Source organism: Bicyclus anynana, chromosome 26 (assembly GCF_947172395.1).
Source record: "Bicyclus anynana chromosome 26, ilBicAnyn1.1, whole genome shotgun sequence".
In the NCBI taxonomy this organism is placed as follows: Eukaryota; Metazoa; Arthropoda; class Insecta; order Lepidoptera; family Nymphalidae; genus Bicyclus; species Bicyclus anynana.
The window spans coordinates 395,456-416,862 of NC_069108.1; the positions used below are offsets into that span (position 1 = coordinate 395,456).

Consider the following 21,407-nt stretch of genomic DNA (forward strand, 5'->3'; position numbering starts at 1 on the left):
TGAGACTTGAGCATGTTCCTGTGGATCATCACTAGAGGCCTGGTGAAGTTGCTGGACTCCAAAGCAGCATGTTACTATTTCCTCAAGTTATGGACATCAGCAGGCGGGCAGCAGACTATTCTTTCGTCTTCTTCGAAAAAGCACGTCTGAAATAATTAAAAAAAAAAAAAAAAATTGGTTGCCTGTAAAGTCGGTATACGGGCGAAAGTTTTACGTGACAACGACTTTGAGTGGTAAAATAATTTGAATGTGAATATTCATTCGTATAGTAGGAAGAAGGATGAAATAATAGTAACTATTTAAAACATTTATTATACATATACAAAGAATTATATTTAAAACATTAATTTATACAAAGAATCTCGCACTGAATTTCATATTAACAAAATTTTATTTTTACCTTTACACATACATACGTATTTATATATACATACAAAATAGAAGCACAAGACATGAACCGGTGTGTATGCCTATCTCTCTCACTCTCTCTCTCTCGCTCTGCCTCTCTCGCTCTTAGGCGGGCTAACTGTGCTCGAGTGGAAGGGACGCGTGCCTTTCACTTTTTATGTCTGTCTCTCGCTCTTAGGCGGGCTAACCATGCCCGTGCCTCTCACTCGCTCTCATTGTGAGCGCATAACGTGAGCGGAGCGTAACGCAGTTTCTTGAAGTGTCACCCGGCAAACCAATTTATAAGACGTTGTCACGTCAAAACCCAACTGCCTAACTGCTCGCACCTAGTCGTCCGCCTATCGTGTTTTGTATAGCGATTAATATTTAACGTTTTTCTAATTGTATTCTTGTTACATAACTCAGCTGGGAGTATAATCTGCTCTTCAATACGTTCACTTTATTTTTCAAATTATATTAATTATTGATACAAACTTTTAGGCAGCTTCTTAGGTTTCATTATAATGATCACTTACATAAATTTCTTTCCATAAAGTTCCAAAATAATACAAAACTTTTATCATGATCGTAGAAAAAGTATTGTATGCCACATCACGTAATTAACTATTGCAGCACTCGCGCTGTCTATAGTGCAATTCAGCTTCCCAACATTTCCCTTCACTGCTCTGTTATAAATTGTTAACAAGTTTCGTTAAAATCCGTCGAGTAGTTTTTGTTTCTATAACGAACATACAGAAAATTTTACTGATTGCATTTTTGGCATCAGTGTCAATCACTAACCCGCTGATAGTTATTTTGGAAATATATTTCACGTACAGAATTGACCTCTCTACAGATTTATTATAAGTATAGATTTCTTACCTGCGGTTTTTTATGGTCATAATAAATCAAATGTTTAGCATAAGTACAGTCTTGTACTTTCCTACAAGTGCCAATAATATGATTGGTTTCCCCTCGGGATACAAAGTCGCATGGACAACCTGTAAATGCAAATAGATTTCATTATCATCAACATTAACAACCCATATTCGGCTCACTGTTAAGCACGAGTCTCCTCTCGGTAAGAGATGGGTTAGGCCTTAGCCACGCTGGCCCAATGTGAATGGGGATGATGACTAGGTTGGAATATATTGATTTTTATGATACATTCCGGTAAATAAGGTCAATGTTAACTAATTTATACATAAAAAGCAAAGATTGACTGGATATTTGCAAAATAAATGAGATTATAAAATTTCTAAATGTAATAAAAATCTTTTATCGTAATTAGATAAAAATTCATACAGTTTTAGCTTCCTTATATTAAATGCGACATTTTTCAATAAATGAACTATAAACATAAACGCACAAATAACAAAGATATTAGTAATTTTGTTTGAACGCCCATACAAACATAACGATCAGCGAGCCAACGACGTCACTAACTCGTGCTATTTTGTATGGGGCATTTTTCAGGGATCCGCGGCAGCGCCGCAAATCTGACCCTTTAAATCCCTGTAGCTCCGAAAGTAATGATCGCAGATACCCTGTTACTTTTACAAAATTGCTTTACTATTGGCATACTTTTAATGTATATACAATTTAAAAAAACTGTCATCATCCCTACACACGTAGAGAATTAAAAAAAATCTGAAGCATACCGGTTTCCTCACGATGTTTTCCTTCACCGTTTGAGACACTTGATATTTAATTGCTTAAAATGCACACAACTGAAAAGTTTAATCTATGTTACAAATGTATAGTTTGGAGATTTTGAAAAACAAGAGTCGATTGCTTCCATGAATGAAGAATTAAATGTTTGAGGTACTTACCTATTCGTGACTTGCAGTCACAGGAACTCGAACAAATCAAGAACAAAAACACGAAATAAAAAATAAACATTTTGAGAAAAAATATAAACGCGTAGGAGCAATCGAATATAAAAATGTAATTAGGTAAGAGTTTAAGTTATCACTTTATATACCTATCACCATCTTAGCTAATCAATACATATAAATCAAATTGAAGTGTCCGTCTGTGATTTTAAATGTTTTCTCAAGTGCTTACTTATAGTTATTTACACTAATAGTTATAAATAGACTAAGTAGTTAAACACAATTTCAAATGGCGGTAATCTCGTGAGCAAGGTCCAAGTATTATATTTTATATTTTGAAGTTATTAAAAAAACAGAACATTTAAAAACAATAATATCTCTTTTTTTATTCTTTACAAGTTAGCCCTTGACTACAATCTCACCTGATGGTAAGTGATGATGCAGTCTAAGATGGAAGCGGGCTAACTTGTTAAGAGGAGGATGAAAATCCACACCCCTTTTCGGTTTCTACACGACATCGTACCGGAACGCTAAATCGCTTGGCGGTACGTCTTTGCCGGTAGAGTGGTAACTAGCCACAGGCGACGCCTCCCACTAGCCAGACCTGGACCAATTAATTGAAAATCTCAATCGGCCCAGCCAGGGATCGAACCTAGGTCCTCCGTCTTGTAAATCCATCGCGCATACCACAGCGCCACGGAGGTCGTCGTCACTACCATAACCTGCATACCAGAGAATTATCTTAATTCTCTGCGTGTGTGAAGTCTGCCAATCCGCGTTGGGCCAGCGTGGTGGACTATTGGCTTATCACTCTCATTCTGAGATGAGACTCGAGCTCAGAAGTGAACCGAATATGGGTTGATATCTGACTTATCTTTCTGTAATTTTCTCCTAGTTAATAATTTTACATAAAATATATACCTAGTTAATACTAGAGTTTGGTGTTTTACTGAAGAACTCGACATGTATATATAACATTTCGAAAAACATTCCTCCTTCTGACGCAGTCGGTTAACCAGAAAAGCCGTGACCCGTTGATCTACAATGTTGTCACGTCTGACTGGGTTTTACTCTGGACCTGTCCGGGTTAATTTCGGGTCATATTTATCATTTTTTATCATAAGTACTGGAACTTCGAAGCGGGTTAGTCCATCTAACCGACTTCGAAAATGGAGATCAAATGAACTTCATCTTCTATTATTATTATATGAATCACTTAACTGGAAGATATTCACCAAGTAGGCACTTTAATTAAACTTGACTTTTAGTTGCTTAGTCGAACCTATTGTAAGGTACCTCAGAATCGATAAGACCATACTTAAGAGTATGTTGGTGGATTATCTTGGCTATTTAATTACGTCTGTAAGGCCTAGTTAGTGTTTTAATAGAGTACTAACAATTTTAGAATTTACCGCCCAAAAATTGTTTCGGACTCGACTACAATACTAAAGTAATCTGTACGGCCCTTATAAGTTTTTTTTTTTTTATTCTTTACAAGTTAGCCCTTGACTAAGTGATGATGCAGTCTAAGATGGAAGCAGGCTTACTTGTTAACTCCGTGGCGCAGTGGTATACGCGGTGGATTTACAAAACGAAGGTCCTGGGTTCGATCCCCGGCTGGGCAGATTGAGATTTTCTTAATTTGTTCAGGTCTGGCTGGTGGGAGGCTTCGGCCGTGGCTAGTTACCACCCTACCGACAAAGACGTACCGCCAAGCGATTCAGCGTTCCGGTACGATGCTGTGTAGAAACCGAAAGTAGTGTGGATTTTCATCCTCCTCCTAACAAGTTAGTCCGTTTCCATCTTAGTACTGTATCATCACTTACCATTAGGTGAGATTGTAGTCAAGGGCTAACTTGTAAAGAATAAAAAAAAACTAATGACGTGGTAAGTACTTAGTGATCGTTAGATTTGTATGTGCGTTTAAGCAAAATCACTAATATCTTTGTTATTTGTGTGTTTATGTTTATAGTTCACATATAAAAAAATGTCACATTTAATATAAGGAAGCTAAAACTGTATGTATTTTCATCTAATTACGATAGAAGATTTTTAATAGATTTTGAATTTTTATAATCTCATTTATTTTGCAAATATCCAGACAATTTTTGCTTTTCATGTATAAATTAGTTAACATTGACCCTATTTACCCGAATGTATCATAAAAATCTATATATTCAAACCTAGTCATCATCCCCATTGTCAAAAACAGAATTAAAGAGCATTGTATAATAGCGGATTGATTTTAGTCGCCACTCGTGATCTATACTTTTATACCTACAAATATTTTAAAGAGGTAAAGTTTGTAGTGTGTAGAGGGTAATCTCTAGATCCACTAAATAAATTTTGAAAATTGTTTTACCACTTGTAAGTCACGTTATTTGTGAGTGTTAAATTTTTATCCCCGTATTCTTGACACACGACACACGACAACGTTACAAGACAGCCACTTGTGGCCGGTGGTCGTCACTTGTGGTCGGTGGCTGCTAATTTTTAACCCATACAGGCAGTAATCGCGTGTGGCGGCGTTTTGTGGTCGATGTGGGTGAGTCATATAAATGTATGAAAACAACAGCCTAATTTTTTAACCGACGAAAGACAGAGAGAAGGTTTACATAAGATGTGTTTTTTTTAATGAATGAACATCTGTAACTTTTTACCGAGTAGTTCGATTTTGACATTTTTTTTTTTATTAAAAAGGTCATTTTTTGAAGTAGTTATAAATTCCACGCGGATAAAGTCGCAGGCGTCCGCTAGTAAACCAATAAAAGAATACCAAGCCTAGCCCCGTCGCCCTGAAATCGCATTCTAAAAGGATAAAGACTCTAGTGTTAAATGTATGTACATAAGTTATTTTCCTCGTAAACAGAAAAGGGATACAATAACAATATAAACATTTGAAGTTGTCTACACATCTGTTGACATACGCTTTGATATAAAAGGGATGGTAAAAAATTGGATACATCACACTATCTGTGGCTACCAAAGCGCCATCTTGAATTTTGTATATTGCGTTTAGTTTTTCCTCTAAAAATGATTAAAATTACCCTTTTCATTTCTTTAGCTATTATTGGTAAGTCTTTTTATATATTTTTTTATTTTTTACAAGTTAACAATCTCACCTGATGGAAAGTTATGATGCAATCGAAGATGGAAGCGAGCTAACTTGTTGGGAGGAGGATGAAAATTCACAACCCTTTTCGGTTTCTACACGACATCGAACCGGAACGCTAAATCGCTTGGCGGTACGTCTTTCTTGGTAAGCTGGTAACTAGCCATGGCCGTAGCCTCCCACCATCCAGAAGAACATGTTTTTTTATTCAATGAATGACTGCGATCTCACTTGATGGTAAGTGATGATGCAGTCTAAGATGGAAGCGGGTTTACTTGGAGAGGTACTTGTTTATTCTACCTACATCTGAGGGTTTCGGAATGTATAGTTTTACATTTTTACCCGACTGCGTCAGGAGGATAATGTTTTTATGTCCATTTATTTGGCACGCCCTACAGCTCAAATGGCGGACGGTTTTTGACTTATAACGTGTCATTGAGTTCGTCAGAACTGTGGTAGTGACAGGCTACATAAATTTCCAAAATGGCGCCGGTAAAAAAAAGATGTTTATTTTTTTGTTACTCATACAATATGGGTATCAAACGAAACGTATGTAAAGACCATTACTGGTTACGCCAACGTTCAAATCCACATACTTCTGTTCTTAATCTATTTATAATTAATATTATATGTATAAATGTTAAAGTAAGTTTATCTGCCTATTAAAATATCACGTTTAAACCACTGGACCGATTTGGATGAAATTTGGTGTACCTACATGATAACCTTGGAGCAGAATATAGGCTATTTATTATCCCAGAAATAGAGCCGTGATAGCCCAGTGAATATGACCTCTGCACACACCTCCAACTTTTCAGTTGTGTGCATTTTAAGAAATTAAATATCACGTGTCTCAAACGGTGAAGGAAAACATCGTGAGGAAAGCTGCATATCAGAGAATTTTCCTATTTCTCTGCGTGCGTGAAGTCTGCCAATCCGCATTAGGACAGCAATGGTGGACTATTAGCCAAACCCCTCTCATTCTGAGAGGAGACTCGAGTTTAGCAGTGAGCCGAATATAGGTTGATAATGATTATGATGAATCTCATTTGCATCTTATTGAATCTTTCATTTAAACCATTTGAAAACTTTGCATTTAGCTGCAGTATCGATATAAATTGTTTTGAAAAAAAAAAAGAGTAAATTGTAGAAGCAAATACTTTTTAATTACATTTTACCATATCTGATAATAAGTATTTGACATTACAATAAAGGAGTTGGTCCAAAATTGTATGGAGCCCAAGATCAGTCATTGTACCCTGGCGGAAATAAAAGAAAATATGTTTTTTAAACTAATTTCTATTATATTCATTCTCTCCCAAGAAATGCAACATTAACATGAGTTACAATGGCGGATTGTTGACGTTTCAACGCAATAGTCGTTTTGACGTTTGCTGTCAAATGTCATGTCATAGTAGCTAGGGCGCCATCTTGATCGATGCTGATTGCTTGTTTTGCAGCCAGCGTTGCGTTTGCGTCGAGTCTGTCGTGCCAGTCGTGCGGCGCTGAGTGCGCTCCCGCCTGCGGCACGCGTCGCTTCCGTTCCTGCTGCTTCAACTACTTGAGGAGGAAACGAGGAGACGACAAGGTTTTCTGAAGTGATAACTTCTTATGGGAGGGTAAACCGATTGGTAGAGTCCCCGCAACGAAACAAGTCCCCCGAACGCGGTGTTAGTGTCTTAGAGTTGGCTAATGAAAGTAGAGACTGAAATCGCCCGCCAAATTTCAAAAAAGTCGGAGTAAATCCTTAAAATTATAGTGTAATTATTGGAATAACTGAGTTTAATGCATACAGTATAGGTAGTAATGTATTCAAAAATTTTTTTTTATCAAATTATAAAACGCATGTTTATTGAATGATTTTTAAAGGACATGGCCAAAAAATTACATTGCATTTACACGTACTTAGCAAGTGCATTTAAATAATAAAAATAGAAAGATAAATTAAGGCATAATTCTTAACCTCTCTGAACTTCTCAGTTTTTATTTTAAAATAAAAATATTGCAATATGAATTCGTCCACATCCAATGCTTAATTTCTGTCCAAAGAATGTATTATACTCGCGCTAATCTCAGGAATCTTCAGTCTCTACTTTCGTTAGCCAAACTCTAATGGCGCTCATTGCCATTTGTGTAAGGTGCTGTCAATTTTAATTTAGGTTTTAGTTACTGGACTTTTCGTGGCGCGGAGTCTAACGTAACGCGTTACAGCTGAAGTTGGCACGGTTGACTCTTGCACTTGACAGAGCGAACTTTGTTTCTGATATTACGACCACAGACTATTTTAAAAGTTTCTGTGTTGTTGCTGTCAACATTTTTGTCACACCTCTCCGTGAATAGAGGATTCTTAATTAAATTCAGTTAATTAAAGCAATTTGTTTAACTTTTTAACTTTTGTTGAGCGTGCCGGGACGCACACGTTTTTAATTGATTGACAAGTTGTAGGGGGTAATCGTCATATTTCACGTGTCTCAAACTGTGAAGGAAAAACATCGTGAGGAAACCTGCATACCAGAGAATTTTCTCAATTCTCTGCGTGTGTGAAGTCTGCCAATCCGCATTGCGCCAGCGTGGTGGACTGTTGGCTTAACCCCTCTCATTCTGAGAGGAGATTTGAGCTCAGCAGTGAGCCGAATATGGGTTGATAATGATGATGGTGATAATTAGAAGTAGGTTTTACTTTGAAAACCTTCACCGTTTGAGACACGTGATATTTAATCTCTTAAAATGCACACAACTGAAAAGTTGGAGGTACATGCCCCAGACAGGATTTGAACCCACACTCTCCGGAATCTGAGGCAGAGGTCATATCCACTGGGCTATCACGGCACGGCTTTTAATTATAACTTATATCTTTTCCAGGTCTTATATCCTCATCATGGCTTTAGAAAAGAGATAGGGAACCAGAGACCAGCCTTCGTGGACGACTCTGAGCTGTGGAGCATCGTGACAAATGATTATAAACCTAGTTACCTTGACAATATGATTGAGAATGCATTGCAAACGGAGGACGCATAGCTGTGATATTTTTTTTAAATGTTTATTGATTAAAAATGATATGTTCGCCATATTGGATTTACTGTGACGTGTCATAAAAACCATGTATTGTCATTATATGATTTAAAAGTGAAGTACCTACACTTAGAAAATAAGCTACTTACTTAGGGAGCTTGCAAATTAATACTTACTACGAATGCAGCATACGTAAAACAGATGAAGTATACTTATACTTAGTAATGGTGAAGCTTACTGTGCCGTTTAGAAGCATGTTACTTAGTGAACTTGTATAAAACATGTCGGTTACTAGCACTCTGTTGATTACAATTATGAAAATAAACAAACGACACAATTAAATATACTGTATGTAAATTCTCTTATTTTCCTAAAGTTTTCCTAGTACGCTACTTCGTCCGCCCTTAGACCTTCTTAATCTGGAGCTATCGCAAAACCCTTTTTTAGCGGACCTCTACTAATTACCTACATCTTTACCAAATTTCATCTTTGTCCGTAAAGCGGTTTTGAGTTTTCGTGATGAATGACCCTATAGGTATATATTAAGATTACTGAGTACTTACTAGATTTTAGTAACTAGCCACAGCTGAGCTTGATATAATAAATAGGTATACTTGTCCTGAATGTATCTAAACTGGGAATCAAATTTCGAGACATCTTTTATTGCCCAAGGAATTACTAAAAGTGAAATACTGATTTTTTTTTTTTTTTTATTATTATTTACAAGTCAGCCCTTGACTACAATCTCACCTGATGGTAAGTGATGATGCAGTCTAAGATGGAAGCGGGCTAACTTGTTAGGAGGAGGATGAAAATCCACACCCCTTTCGGTTTCTACACGGCATCGTACCGGAACGCTAAATCGCTTGGCGGTACGTCTTTGCCGGTAGGGTGGTAACTAGCCACGGCCGAAGCCTCCCACCAGCCGAAAATAATACAAAACATAAAAATAATTTTTATTTTTCATACAAAGCAAGTTTATTTAGGATATTAGTTACGCAGTTCAGTTTCTATAAGTAAACTCGTCCACACCTTGAAGTTATAGGGAATACTCCCGAGCACCCTGTATATTCAAATAATCATCACGCAGATTCATTCAGGACAAAGCAGTAGAAGGTTTTATTTACTACGGAACTCTAAAAAGCTTCGTTGCATAATAATTTTCTCTATTTTAATCTTACTTGAGTGGCAAACTCCAGCCACGGCAGACGTGTTTTCATATTTAAAAAAATAAAAGAAAATCTCCTTTTTTAATTTAATTTGTCTTTTGGAGAAACAAAAATTAACTTAAAACAAGTTAATAAATTAACATTAAAGTTCAAGTGTTTATTTATTGCTTTCAAATAAAAACAAAAGAGATTTTCAATTTTTGTTTCGTTTAAATTTAGTTTAAATAAAGTTTTAAGTGAAAAGTGTCATGAAAATATTTTTAATGGTGATATTTATTAACTTAGTAATTATTTTAAATTGTTTTACGAACTTAAATTCGGATGACTTTAAAACAAAAAGGAAATAACTTTCCCACTGGTGTTTTAAAAGTTTATATTAGTTTCCTTGAGTTTTTACAACTATTGATTCGTGTAATAGTGTAATATACATTTGTGTGTTTTGTGGTGTTATAATTACATTCGTAATGGTTTATAAATATATATTAGTGTTGTTTTTTGTCTGTGCCGTACGCTGTTTGGGAAGAGGTAACTCGTCAAACTTGTATTACAGCTTCATATTTTCCTTAAACGTATGCGATGGTAAGGGTTGCCAACCGTACTATAATATATAGTATTGTACTATATTTCGGGTCAGTGTACTACATAGTCATTATAGGCAGATACATATTATATTCTGGTCGATTCTACTTTTGTTTTAAGACTTTAAATTCAAGTCGGTCAGTATACTGTTAAAGAAATATATAAAATACGCTTAAATACGATAGTTTTAGTTTACCCACCAAACCACAAATTTTACACCACGTTCAGTTTAGTCTTTTTTACATTTCTATATTATACGTTTCGATGTAAGTACATAACTAGTATGTATATGTAATTTTTAATATTATATTTACGTATATATTATATTGTTTCTAGTACTATAATAATATAATATAATGACTAAAATATTACTAAATACTATACGCAAAAATACTATATTTGTATCAATGAAATCTAACAAACAAATCCTTCATTTTAAAACGATAAGTACATTAGTTTTCGATAGATGAATAGCGTCTGGCGTATCCAAACTTGTCTATTTTATCGAGTTCTGAACTTTAAACGAAGAAACTACAAAAAGTTAGCTTTTGATTTTTAATAATTTAAAAATCAAATAACACTCCGACGAAAAAATACAAATATACATATATAGTTTTTATAAATGTAATAATTAATGTTTTTTTTTATTTTTTGAGTTAGCCCTTGACTACAATCTCACCTGATGGTAAGTAATGATGCAGTATAAGATGGAAGCGGGCTAACTTGTTAGGAAGAGGATGAAAATCCACACCCCTTTCGGTTTCTACACGTTTCGGTTGCGGTACATCTTTGCCGGTAGGGTGGTAACTAGCCATGGCCGAAGCCTCCCACCAGCCAGACCAGCCAGACCTGGACAAATTAAGAAAATCTCAGTCTGCCCAGCCGGGGATCGAACCTAGGACCTCCGTTTTGTAAATCCACCGCGCATACCACTGCGCCACGGAGGCCGACAAAACCGGCCGGCCGGCCGCCGTTTTTTTCGCTTACCTATTCCATAAAATACGTACTATATTTTCTTTATAGTAGGTATATCTAAATCTGAAAAAATACTATATTTTTTTTAAGGAATGTTGGCAACCCTAACCATGGTAGAAATGCGTATAGCATTGTCAGGCATCCTTATAAAGCCGGACAAAGTTAGGCTTTTTGATTAAGTGTCCGGCCGAAACAAACGGCGTCCGGCTTTTGCTAGGCTTTTTACATTTCTAGAACTTAATTGTTACTAATGAAAAAATGAATATTTGAATAACCAATGATAGAAAATACTGTTCGATATAATTTACATTTAATTAGAATTTAACAATATTTATAATGTAACAGTCAAAAAAAGCTTATTTTACACCTTTTTGTCATACTATACCTATAAAGACACAAAATCTTCAATAATGTGTCCGTATGAAACTGTCCGGCCTTTTCACCCTAATGTCCGGTCAAACTGACTAGTCTGTCCTAAACCTAACCTAACGTAACCAATCATGAGTCTTGAAAAAATATCGTATAACTCAGGCTGTATGGTCAACGATCTTAGCTTGTTTCGTTGTAGACAAAATAAAGATGAATTAAATATGTCGTAAAACGTTGTTGCAAACTTTTTTTGATATAGTAATGATTTTTTTCGTCGTCATCAACCCATATTCGGCTCACTGCTGAGCTCGAGTCTCCTCTCAGAATGAGAGGGGTTAGGCCAATAGTCCACCACGCTGGCGCAATGCGGATTGGCAGACTTCACACACGCAGAGAATTAAGAAAATTCTCTGGTATGCAGGTTTCCTCACGATGTTTTCCTTCACCGTTTGAGACACGTGTTATTTAATTTCTTAAAATGCACACAACTAAAAAGTTGGAGGTGCATGCCCCGGATTCGAACCCACACCATCCGGAATCGGAGGCAGAGGTCATATCCACTGGGCTATCACGGTTCTTAATGATTTCTTTATTAAAGTAGAATTATCAAGATTTTTTAGATATAAGTAAATTGGTGGGTGGTTAGGGTAGGCTTAGGCCGGGGATGTCCATTTCCTTATGGTTTGATTATTGTGTTTGTTTGTTTGTTTGTTTGTTTTAGACAACCCTTGCAAGTTCAACAGTACGGCCGGGATATGCAAGTCCATCGACGATTGCGCCTTCGCCAGGAAACTGTTGTATGAGGATGAGAAGAAACCACCTGTAAGCGAATCATTATCATCATTAACATGATTTTAACTGGTGGGAGGCTTCGGCAGTGGCTAGTTACCCCACCGGCAAAGACATACCACTAAGCTATTTAGCGTTCCGGTACAATGTCGTGTAGAAACTGAAAGGGGTCTTCATCCTCCTAACAAGTCAGCCCGCTTCTGTCTTAGGGTGCGTCACTTACCATCAAGTGAGATTGTGTTTCAGCTCCAACGCTCCAACGAATGGAGTTTACTCTCTCAGATCGACTGTCTAAATAGTGTATTGCAGCTAGTATTTTTGAGACCACTCTACGTGGGCATGATTTGTACAGTTATTACTCGTAGATACTAACCAACGAGACGCGAGCCTTGATAGTCAAGTGGATATGACCAAACGGTGTAGGAAATACATCGTGAGGAAACCTGCATACCTGAGATATTTTTTAATTCTCTGCGTGTGTGAAGTGTGCAAATCCAGAGTGGTGGCGCGGTGGACTATTGGCCTAACCCCTCTAATTCTGAGAGGAGACTCGAGCTCAGGAGTGAGCCGAATATGACTAGCTGACGCGGTTTCACCCGTGTAGTTCCAGTTTCCGTAAGTAACACGCACAAAAGACGTGGATAATCTCATAAATAAGTTATTAAAACCGGTACAGTAGATCGAGAGATTATCCTTCACAAATTATACCTCTTTATAATATTAGTGTAGATAACTTTCTTATTATAAAAAAATAGTGATCACTTACCACCAGATGTGCAAATGGGAGGGCGACCTGCGCATCGTGTGCTGCCCCACAACCGACCAGTTCCACGCGACCGGCATCTTCAAGGACTTCTTCTACGACACCAACCAGGGCATCAAGCTGTCCAAGGATATGGTATATTCGCAGCTATATAGTTAAATAAGTCAGCTAGTTGGTCCGTTCAATAAACGCTATTAACGCTAATCATACTTGTCTTGGGTTCTGAGAAACTTTAGCTCTGGTCTGTCATCTTCCACGGCAGTCCAAAGAGTATAATTATAATCCCTATGTTTGGGCTAACTTTCAATAAGCCAGGATTCATGTTCAAATCACTCGCAACCTACAGGTCAAAATCAAAATTCATTTATTTCAAGTAGGCTCAGTTTACAAGCACTTTTGACACGTCAGTTTACTATTTGTAAAGATTCTACCACCGGTTCGAAAGGCAGGTTCTGCTGAGAAGATACCGGCAAGAAACTCAACAGTTGCACTTTTGAAAAAGTCATACAGTATTACAGTTGATAACAATTACTGTTAACATTTCTTATAGTTTTACTTCCTGTGTGAAGGTGGAGGCTGATCCAACGGCCTCCAAGCATCTTTGTTTCATTGTAGTCCGGCTACCTTGTTGCGAAACGAAGATCGAGTAGGTGACGCCGAAAAGGGACGATGAAGCAATTGTTCTGACTTACCTGCATTATGGTGTTCCAGTCGTGTCGCTACAGCGGGGTACAGCCAGTGCTGTGCTGTCCCAAGCCCAGGGAGCGCGCGATGCCCCCCGAGCCGCCCGCCTGCCCCCCGCTGAGCAGACCCCGCCTCCGCACCGCGCAGCACTTCGCTTGGACAAGTTGGTACATCATCATCAATCCATATTCAGCTAGCACGAGTCTCCTATGAGAATGAGTTGGCTAATATCCACCACGCTGGCCCAATGAGGATTGGCAGACTTCACACACGCAGAGAATTTACAGGTGTGCAGGTTTCCTCACAATGTTTTTCCTTCACCCTTTGTGACATATGATATTTCATTTCTTAAAATGCACACAACTGAAAAGTTGGAGATGTATGAATTTGCTTCGTAAATATTCTCTAAAAAAGCGCTTTGGACTTTTGTGTTTTGAATATTGCTATGCTAAACTATGTTCTTCACAAAAGCAAATCAATAAGTTTTCAAATTATAATATTTTTTTCAGAATGCCTGGACTACCAGAGATTCTTCAATAAGTGCGTCTCCAAGGTGACCAATCCTAGGCAGTACGTGAGAGTTGACACCTGTGGACGAGACACCTTCAGGATCGCGGGAGGGTCGGAGGCTAATCCTAAGGAGTTCCCGCATATGGTGAGGTTACTTACTCCCAACTTGGCATTCACAAGCCTCATTAAAAAATCGGGGTAACTAAACGGGCGTTGGAGCGAGTTGTGCTATATTGATCCGTAAAAGAATTAAAGTTTCTGGTGTATCTTACTCGTATAAGAACATAGCAAAGTTAGTAAAGAAGTAATGGACACAGAATTCGAAAAGCTGGTTGACCAAGTACAGCATAATTTTTCGCTTTATTATGAGAAGAGGAAGACCGTTATATAAATAGCTAGATCTAGTGGAGTATGTTGGCCCTTTATGGTCTCAAATTACACAGAATCCTAAATAATGGGAGAGATTTTGGGAGATATTTGCCCGTAAATGGAATAGGTTAAACAGGTCACGAATGCGCTGGACTGACCAGGTTAAAACCGCTTTCAATGGTTCGCTCCACGAAAGTACTAGAAAGGTTACATTGATGATAGCCCAGTGGATATGACCTCTGCCTCCGGTTCCGGAGTATGTGGGTTTGATTCCGGTCCGCGGCGCGTTATACACCTCCAACTTTATAGATGTGAGATGTGAACATTTTAAGAAATTAAATATCATGTGTCTCAAACAGTTAAGGAAAAGCATCGTGAGGAAACCTCCATACCAGAGAATTTTCATAATTCTCAGCGTGTGTGAAGTCTGCCAATCACTATTAGCCTCTCATTCTCTCATGATTATCTTCAGGCAGTGCTGGGGTGCCGGAATGCGGTACCTGATGAGGAGGAGGTGGTGTGGATCGGGGGTGGCTCCCTCATCAGCGAGAAGTTCATACTGACGGCTGCTCACGTGTTGGTCTCGCCCACACAGTACGTATTGTTTACGCCTGCTACTTCATCCACCTTTAGACCCCCTTAATCCGGCCCTGTCGTAACATCCGTTCTTAGCGCTAACTATAAACTTCCCTGCCAAGTTTTATTTTTAGACTTCAAGAGGTTTTCGCTTGTAAATATTTAGATATGGAGATAAAATAGAGCTCATGTTAGTCACTAATAATGTAGCTATTTTCTGGCCAATGACAAGTTAGACCTCTTAGATGGAAGTGGGCTAACTTGCAAGAGATATAAGTTTACTCTACCCCCAACTACAGGCGTAGGTACTGAGACGTACATAGTGTGTGTTGCGGGACAACATACACTATTTAGACAGTCGATCTGAAAGAGTAAACTCCATTGGTGCGTCGGAGCTGACACACACTTTCTATTTCCAGTGGAGTGATAAAGTTCGCGTTGCTGGGGACGGTGAACAAGACGGACCACAGGTCGGGGATGCTGTACAACATCGTGCGACGCATCCCGCATCCGACCTACCAGCCCAGCTCACTGAACTACGACATAGCGCTGGTCGAGCTGGAGAGGCCGTGAGTAACTTGTCATCATCATCACATTCCATCGTCATGTTACCCGAGTGAAAGGGAGTTTGAGAATCTTGGAAAGCGGGAATGTCTATCATCATATCATATCTATGGCTCGCATTGGACAGCCAGGCTGATCCTTCGCGCAAACTGAGCTAGCCCTTCTGTCAACAGTCGACGCAACGAACCGCGGTGAAATTTTTTGGCACTGCAACTTCATGGCCCAAGGGTACAAATATGTAACTGCAAAAGGTACAAATATGTAACTCTCAATCAGAGAGGCATGCTTGTGCCACTTACTGGTTTCAGCTTTTTCTGCTGCGGCTTCCGGTCTTGATTGTGTCTCCCTGATATGACACGGTGCTAATGTGTCAACGCATGTAGCGTCCCACATTAGGGCCCGCCTAGGGCTCATAAAACTTTTGGATAATAGATAAAATGATTTCCAGGGTATTCTTTTCCGAGTTCATCAGACCAGCCTGCCTGCCCGTGCCCGGGAGAGAGATAGAGTCGGAGCGGATCATAGCGGGGTGGGGGGAGACCGGCTTCAGGACCAGAGCTGAACTACTGCTCACTGTAAGTCTACAACTTTCTTTCACAACTAGGCGACGCCTTGTGGTTTCCTGCGTAGTACCTTTAGGATACGTAGATAGCCCAGTAGATATGACCTCTGCCTCCAATACGGAGGGCGAAATTTCAAATCTGGTTCGGGGAATGCCGCTCCAACTCTTCAGTTGTGTGCATTTTAAGAAAATAAATATCACGTGTCTCAATCGATGAAGGAAAATATCGTCAGGAAACCTACATACCAGAGAATTTACCTCCTGCCAATCCGCATTGGGCCAGCGTGGAGAACTATTCACCTAACTCCTCTCATTCTGAAAAGACACTCGAAGTCAGCAGTGAGCCGAATATGGGTTGATCACAACAATATGGAATTTGGCATGGAGGTATTTTATAGATGTCTACGTCCAATAGAGACGGATTTTGTGATATGTTTGGATTAAGGAAATTTAAGGATTGGAGAAGTTGCGGATGTCCTCTAGTAATTAATAATATCATCATCATCATCATCGGCATCATCATCATCATCAGAGCTGTGTGTTTGTGTTGCAGGCCGAGTTGCTGGAGGACAGTGAACTCTGCGCTGGCAAGTTCGAAGGGAAGAATTTCGAGTGGAACCCTCGCTCCATGATCTGCGCCGTGGGGAAGAAGGCGATTACCAAGCCGCACCATGCGGACTCCTGCAAGGTGATCACTGACCACTATATTATATGCTCCCGACCGAATTATCCGACCACGGCGGCTATTCTCACGTTGTTAATATCAACGTGAGAATAGCCGCCGTGGTCGGATAATTATATATCCATATATACGCCATATACGCATATAGTGTGTGCAAGTACAGGTGCACTCTCTTTTCTCTCACTCTCATAGTCCGATGGGATGGCAGACCGACACGGCCGGTGAGAGATCAGGCTCAGGACCGACGGCTTTTGCTTTTCGAGGCAACCAACACCGTTAATGTCCTCCAGGCTACTATTAAGATTTCTCTTGTAAGAAACGTCCCAATAACGTTTTTTTTGTTGGCTTCACCATGAATACGAACCCTGAATCTCACAGTCCGTAGCTGAATCAGCTAACCACAGGATTAATGAGGCAGTTACTGCCACTATATATCATAATTATTATCATCATCACCAGCCAATGAACGTCTAGAACTAGGCGTTAGTCTTGTGTATGGACTTCCAACACCACGGTCTCAAACCTCAAGCGTCCAGCGCTCCCTTAAATCAGCTTGATGTCATCAATCCGCATAGTTATCCAACACGCAACAAAACGTAAAGAAGCTCTGAACAAACTCTTTCTATTCCAGATTTCGTCTATTAACGTCACCTCTGGTTTGGGTCACATAACCCATATACGTTTACCTTTCAACTTGTTCGGTCCAGTTGATTCGGAGAAAATTGACTGTAACGTACACACAAGTGATAATTTTTTATTTCGGCGTATGGAATCCTAAAAAATTATGTTGTTTAACCCACCGAATTTTTTTCATCGTGAGGAAACCTGCATACCTGAGAATTTTCTAAATCCTACTAATATTATAAACGCGAAAGTTTGTTTGGATGTATGTTTGGATGTTTGTTACTCTATAACGCCGCTACTACTGAAGCGATTTAGCTGAAATTTGGAATGGAAATAGATTTTACTCTGGATTAACACATAGGCTACTTTTTATTCCGAAAAAATCCATGGTTTCCCGAGATTTGCGAAAACTGATGATTTTGATGATATGAATGTTTGTTACTCTTTCACGCCTCGACTACTGAACCGAATTAGCTGAAATTTGGTGTTAAGATATATTATAGCCTGGATTATCACATAGACTACTTTTTATCCCGGAAAATCCATGGTTTCCGAGGGATTTGCGAAAAATAAAATTCCACGCGGACAAAGTCGCGGGCGTCCGCTAGTTCTCAATATGTGTGAAATCTGCCGTACAACGTAGTGGACTATTAACCTAACCCCTCTCAATCTGAAAGGAGACTCATGCTCAACAATGAGCCGAATATGTGTTGTTAAGGATGATGATGAACCCTAAAAACGGTATAACGGTAAATGACTACTTGAATGATAAATAAAACAAAAAATGAAATCGGTCTCCTACCACTCACCCGACAAAAGGCTACGCCCAAACTGGGTATCCATAACTTGCATTATGTAATAAAATGTAACTTGCATAATTATTATTATATTGTATAACTAGCGGACGCCCGCGACTTCGTCCGCGTGACTCTTTCAACTACCTCTATCCTACCCCTACCCTACCCCTACCCTACGTTGAAATTTTTCCTGAATTTTCTTTGCTATAAACCTCACGGAGCCCGAGACCTTTCCAACGAATGCAAAACCGTGGAAATCGGTTCGTGCGTTCTGGAGTTATAGCGTCAGGAAGGAAAACCCGACTTTTTTTATAAAGTAGAAAAGAAGAAAGATGTAATGTGTGGTATTGCTTGATTATTAAATAAATAAATAAACTTTTATTCTCAGGGTGACAGCGGCGGACCACTCATGGCTCTGATGAAGAGCATAAAGTGCAGCTACTCCGTGGAGGGGGTCGTGTCCCGGGGCCCGCGGAGCTGTGGCCAGGGGCACCCCGGGATATACACCCGCGTGTCGCACTACCTGCCCTGGATACTGGAGAATGTGTGGCCAAACAAGCACTAGACGCTGCACCATATGTTTCACTGAGGTGGCCAACTTTCTGAAAATTGAATGCGGGACTTTTTGTGGGGGGGCGGTTAAAGTTTACCAAAATAGGGATGATGACAGTTTTTTTAATTGTATATAAATTAAGAGTATGCCAACAGTAAAGCATTTTTGTAAAAGAAACAGGGTAGGTATCTGCGATCATTACTTTCGGAGCTACAGGGATTTAAAGGGTCAGATTTGCGGCGCTGCCGCGGGTCCCTGAAAAACGCCCCATACAAAATGGCAGGAACTAATGACGTCGTAGGTACATAATGATCATTAGATATGGGTGTTCAAACAAAATTACTAATATCTTTGTTATTTGTACGTTTATGTTTATAGTTCATATTAAAAAATGTCACATTTAATATAAGGAAGCTAAAACTGTATAAATTTTCATCTAATTACGATAAAAGATTTTTAATAGATTTGAAATTTTATAATCTCATTTATTTTGTAAATATCCAGTCAATCATTGCTTTTTTATGTATAAATTAGTTAACAATGACCCGAATATTTAACCGAAGGTATCATAAAAATCAATATATTGAAACCTAGTCATCATCCCCATTAATCGCGCGCTTCTCTCGCTCTTACGCCTCATGTGTTCTGTAGAGAGAAAGAGAGAACGAAATCACGTGTTACGCTTGCCGCGTGTCGCTATTGTTCGTGTGGGTGTTGTGTATGTGTGTGTCGTGTGGTAGAAAATGCGGGACATGCGGGACGCATCCAACGTTTTGCGGGACTATTTTACTAATTATTTCGGGACGGTCCCGCAGAATACGGAACAGTTGGTCGCCTTATGTTTCACCCTTTTATTACCATCATCGTGACGTGATAGCCCAGTAGGTGTGGCCTCTACCTTCGATTTGGAGGGTGTAGGTTCGAATCCTGGGCATGCATCTCTGACTTTTCAGTTGTGTGCATTTTAAGAAATTACTTAACTCGTGTCTCAAAGGGTGAAGGAAAAAGCATCGTGAGAAAACTTGTGTGAAGTCTGCCAATCCGCATTTGGCCAGCGTGGTGGACTAAGGTCTAACCTCTCATTTTGAGATGAGACTCGTGCTCAATAGTGAGCTGAATATGGATTGATGATGATGATGACTAACACCATCTTCATTATCAACCTATGTAACGGCTTATTAAAGCGCATTGATCCTTATAGGAGACGGGATATGAAGCTTAACCCACCACGCTCCAATGCAGGCTTATCGTTTAACTAGCGGACGCCCGCGACTTCGTCCGCCCTCAGACCTCTTTAATCCAGCCCTTACAGTAGTATCGCTGTAAAAATGGAGTAACTTCTCCCGTTTTCCCAACATTTCCCTTCACTGCTCTGTTCCTATTGATCGTAGCGTGATGAAAAGTATATAACCTGCCTCTGCCTTTGAAATATAGATATCTGTAAGGGTAAAGGCCTCCTCCAGCGGATTCCACTCCTCCCTGTCCCGTCCCACCTTCATCCACTTCTTCCCTGCTATTTGGACAATGTCATCAGTCCATGGGTTTCAGGTCTGCCAACTACCTTTTCCCTGGTAGATCTAGCCATTTAGTGATACTATGTATCCATCTGTTGCCACTTTAGTTTTAAAGGCGCGCAGCGCGTCGGTTCGATATGGATAAAATTCGAAGCGCAAGCGAGACGCCGAAATATGACTTTCACGTGAGTGAAAAGCACGGAGCGATTGACAAATTTTATGACGTGAGCGCCAAAACCATTTTTACCTAATTGCAAGTAAATTAAACAACATAACGAAAAACAAAATGGCCATGTTCAAGATATATACCTAATTTTCTATACAAAACAAAAATTTAAGAAATAAGTTTGCTTTTCCTGAGATTGAAAGCAAAATATGTATTTTTCAAAAAAATAAACTATCGAGAGTTTTACAAATTGTGTATTTTATATAGTCATAACGAAGCTAACACTTTGAAATATCATTTACCCAAATATCAGGCTTCTAACTTTTCCAGAATCTGAGATCCAGAACCATTTGTAACCACCAAATTACATATAGCACACTCTTAAAGCACGTAGAACATGCTTTAGGCGTCTGTAATTTTGGTTTTTTCTCTGATTTTTTCATGTCTAAGTTTAAAGATTATTTTCAATTTCAGTATACTACTCCATTGCTCTCTGACGTGACCTTACATTACATTTGGTTTTGTCATCAAAAATCCATGTTTCACATGCGTATGTTAGGCATGGCATGATATGTGCCCATTACAATAATGTGCTCATGTACTTGGGAATCAATTTGTTGTATTTTAAAGCTTTTTTAACTCGAAAACTACTCGTGCGAACTCTTGTTGTCTTGAAAACTCTCGTGCGAATGAGGACTAGAGATTTTTTTATATTTATTTTCTGTAGGTATTAGGAAAATAATAAACGTATAATTCCGAAGTCGTCTTTTAATCTTCCCTTGAATTGCACATTATAATATCTTACATACTAACATA

General features: G+C 38.9%; 2 protein-coding genes and 1 long non-coding RNA gene across 3 annotated transcripts; 2 read left to right on the forward strand and 1 right to left on the reverse strand.

Moving 5' to 3' along the window:
- Positions 1-14: 14 nt before the first annotated feature.
- LOC128199525 (uncharacterized) lies at positions 15-2,355 on the reverse strand. Its single transcript, XR_008252147.1, has 3 exons — positions 2,220-2,355; positions 1,270-1,388; positions 15-146 (listed from the first exon to the last, which is right to left on the reverse strand). It is a non-coding gene; the product is annotated as an uncharacterized LOC128199525 (long non-coding RNA).
- A 2,784-nt stretch (positions 2,356-5,139) lies between these two features.
- LOC112045722 (U-scoloptoxin(20)-Cw1a-like) lies at positions 5,140-8,682 on the forward strand. Its single transcript, XM_024082015.2, has 3 exons — positions 5,140-5,295; positions 6,795-6,922; positions 8,197-8,682. Exons 1-3 carry the CDS (start codon positions 5,256-5,258, stop codon positions 8,350-8,352), a joined length of 324 nt encoding a protein of 107 aa, XP_023937783.2. The 5' UTR covers positions 5,140-5,255; the 3' UTR covers positions 8,353-8,682.
- Positions 8,683-9,522: 840 nt separating this feature from the next.
- Positions 9,523-21,351, forward strand: LOC112045712 (venom protease). The gene is made up of 10 exons (XM_024081999.2): positions 9,523-10,040; positions 12,160-12,260; positions 13,000-13,125; positions 13,702-13,837; positions 14,184-14,329; positions 15,026-15,147; positions 15,549-15,698; positions 16,142-16,268; positions 16,809-16,943; positions 18,747-21,351. Exons 1-10 carry the CDS (start codon positions 9,980-9,982, stop codon positions 18,921-18,923), a joined length of 1,281 nt encoding a protein of 426 aa, XP_023937767.2. The 5' UTR covers positions 9,523-9,979; the 3' UTR covers positions 18,924-21,351.
- Positions 21,352-21,407: the final 56 nt, after the last annotated feature.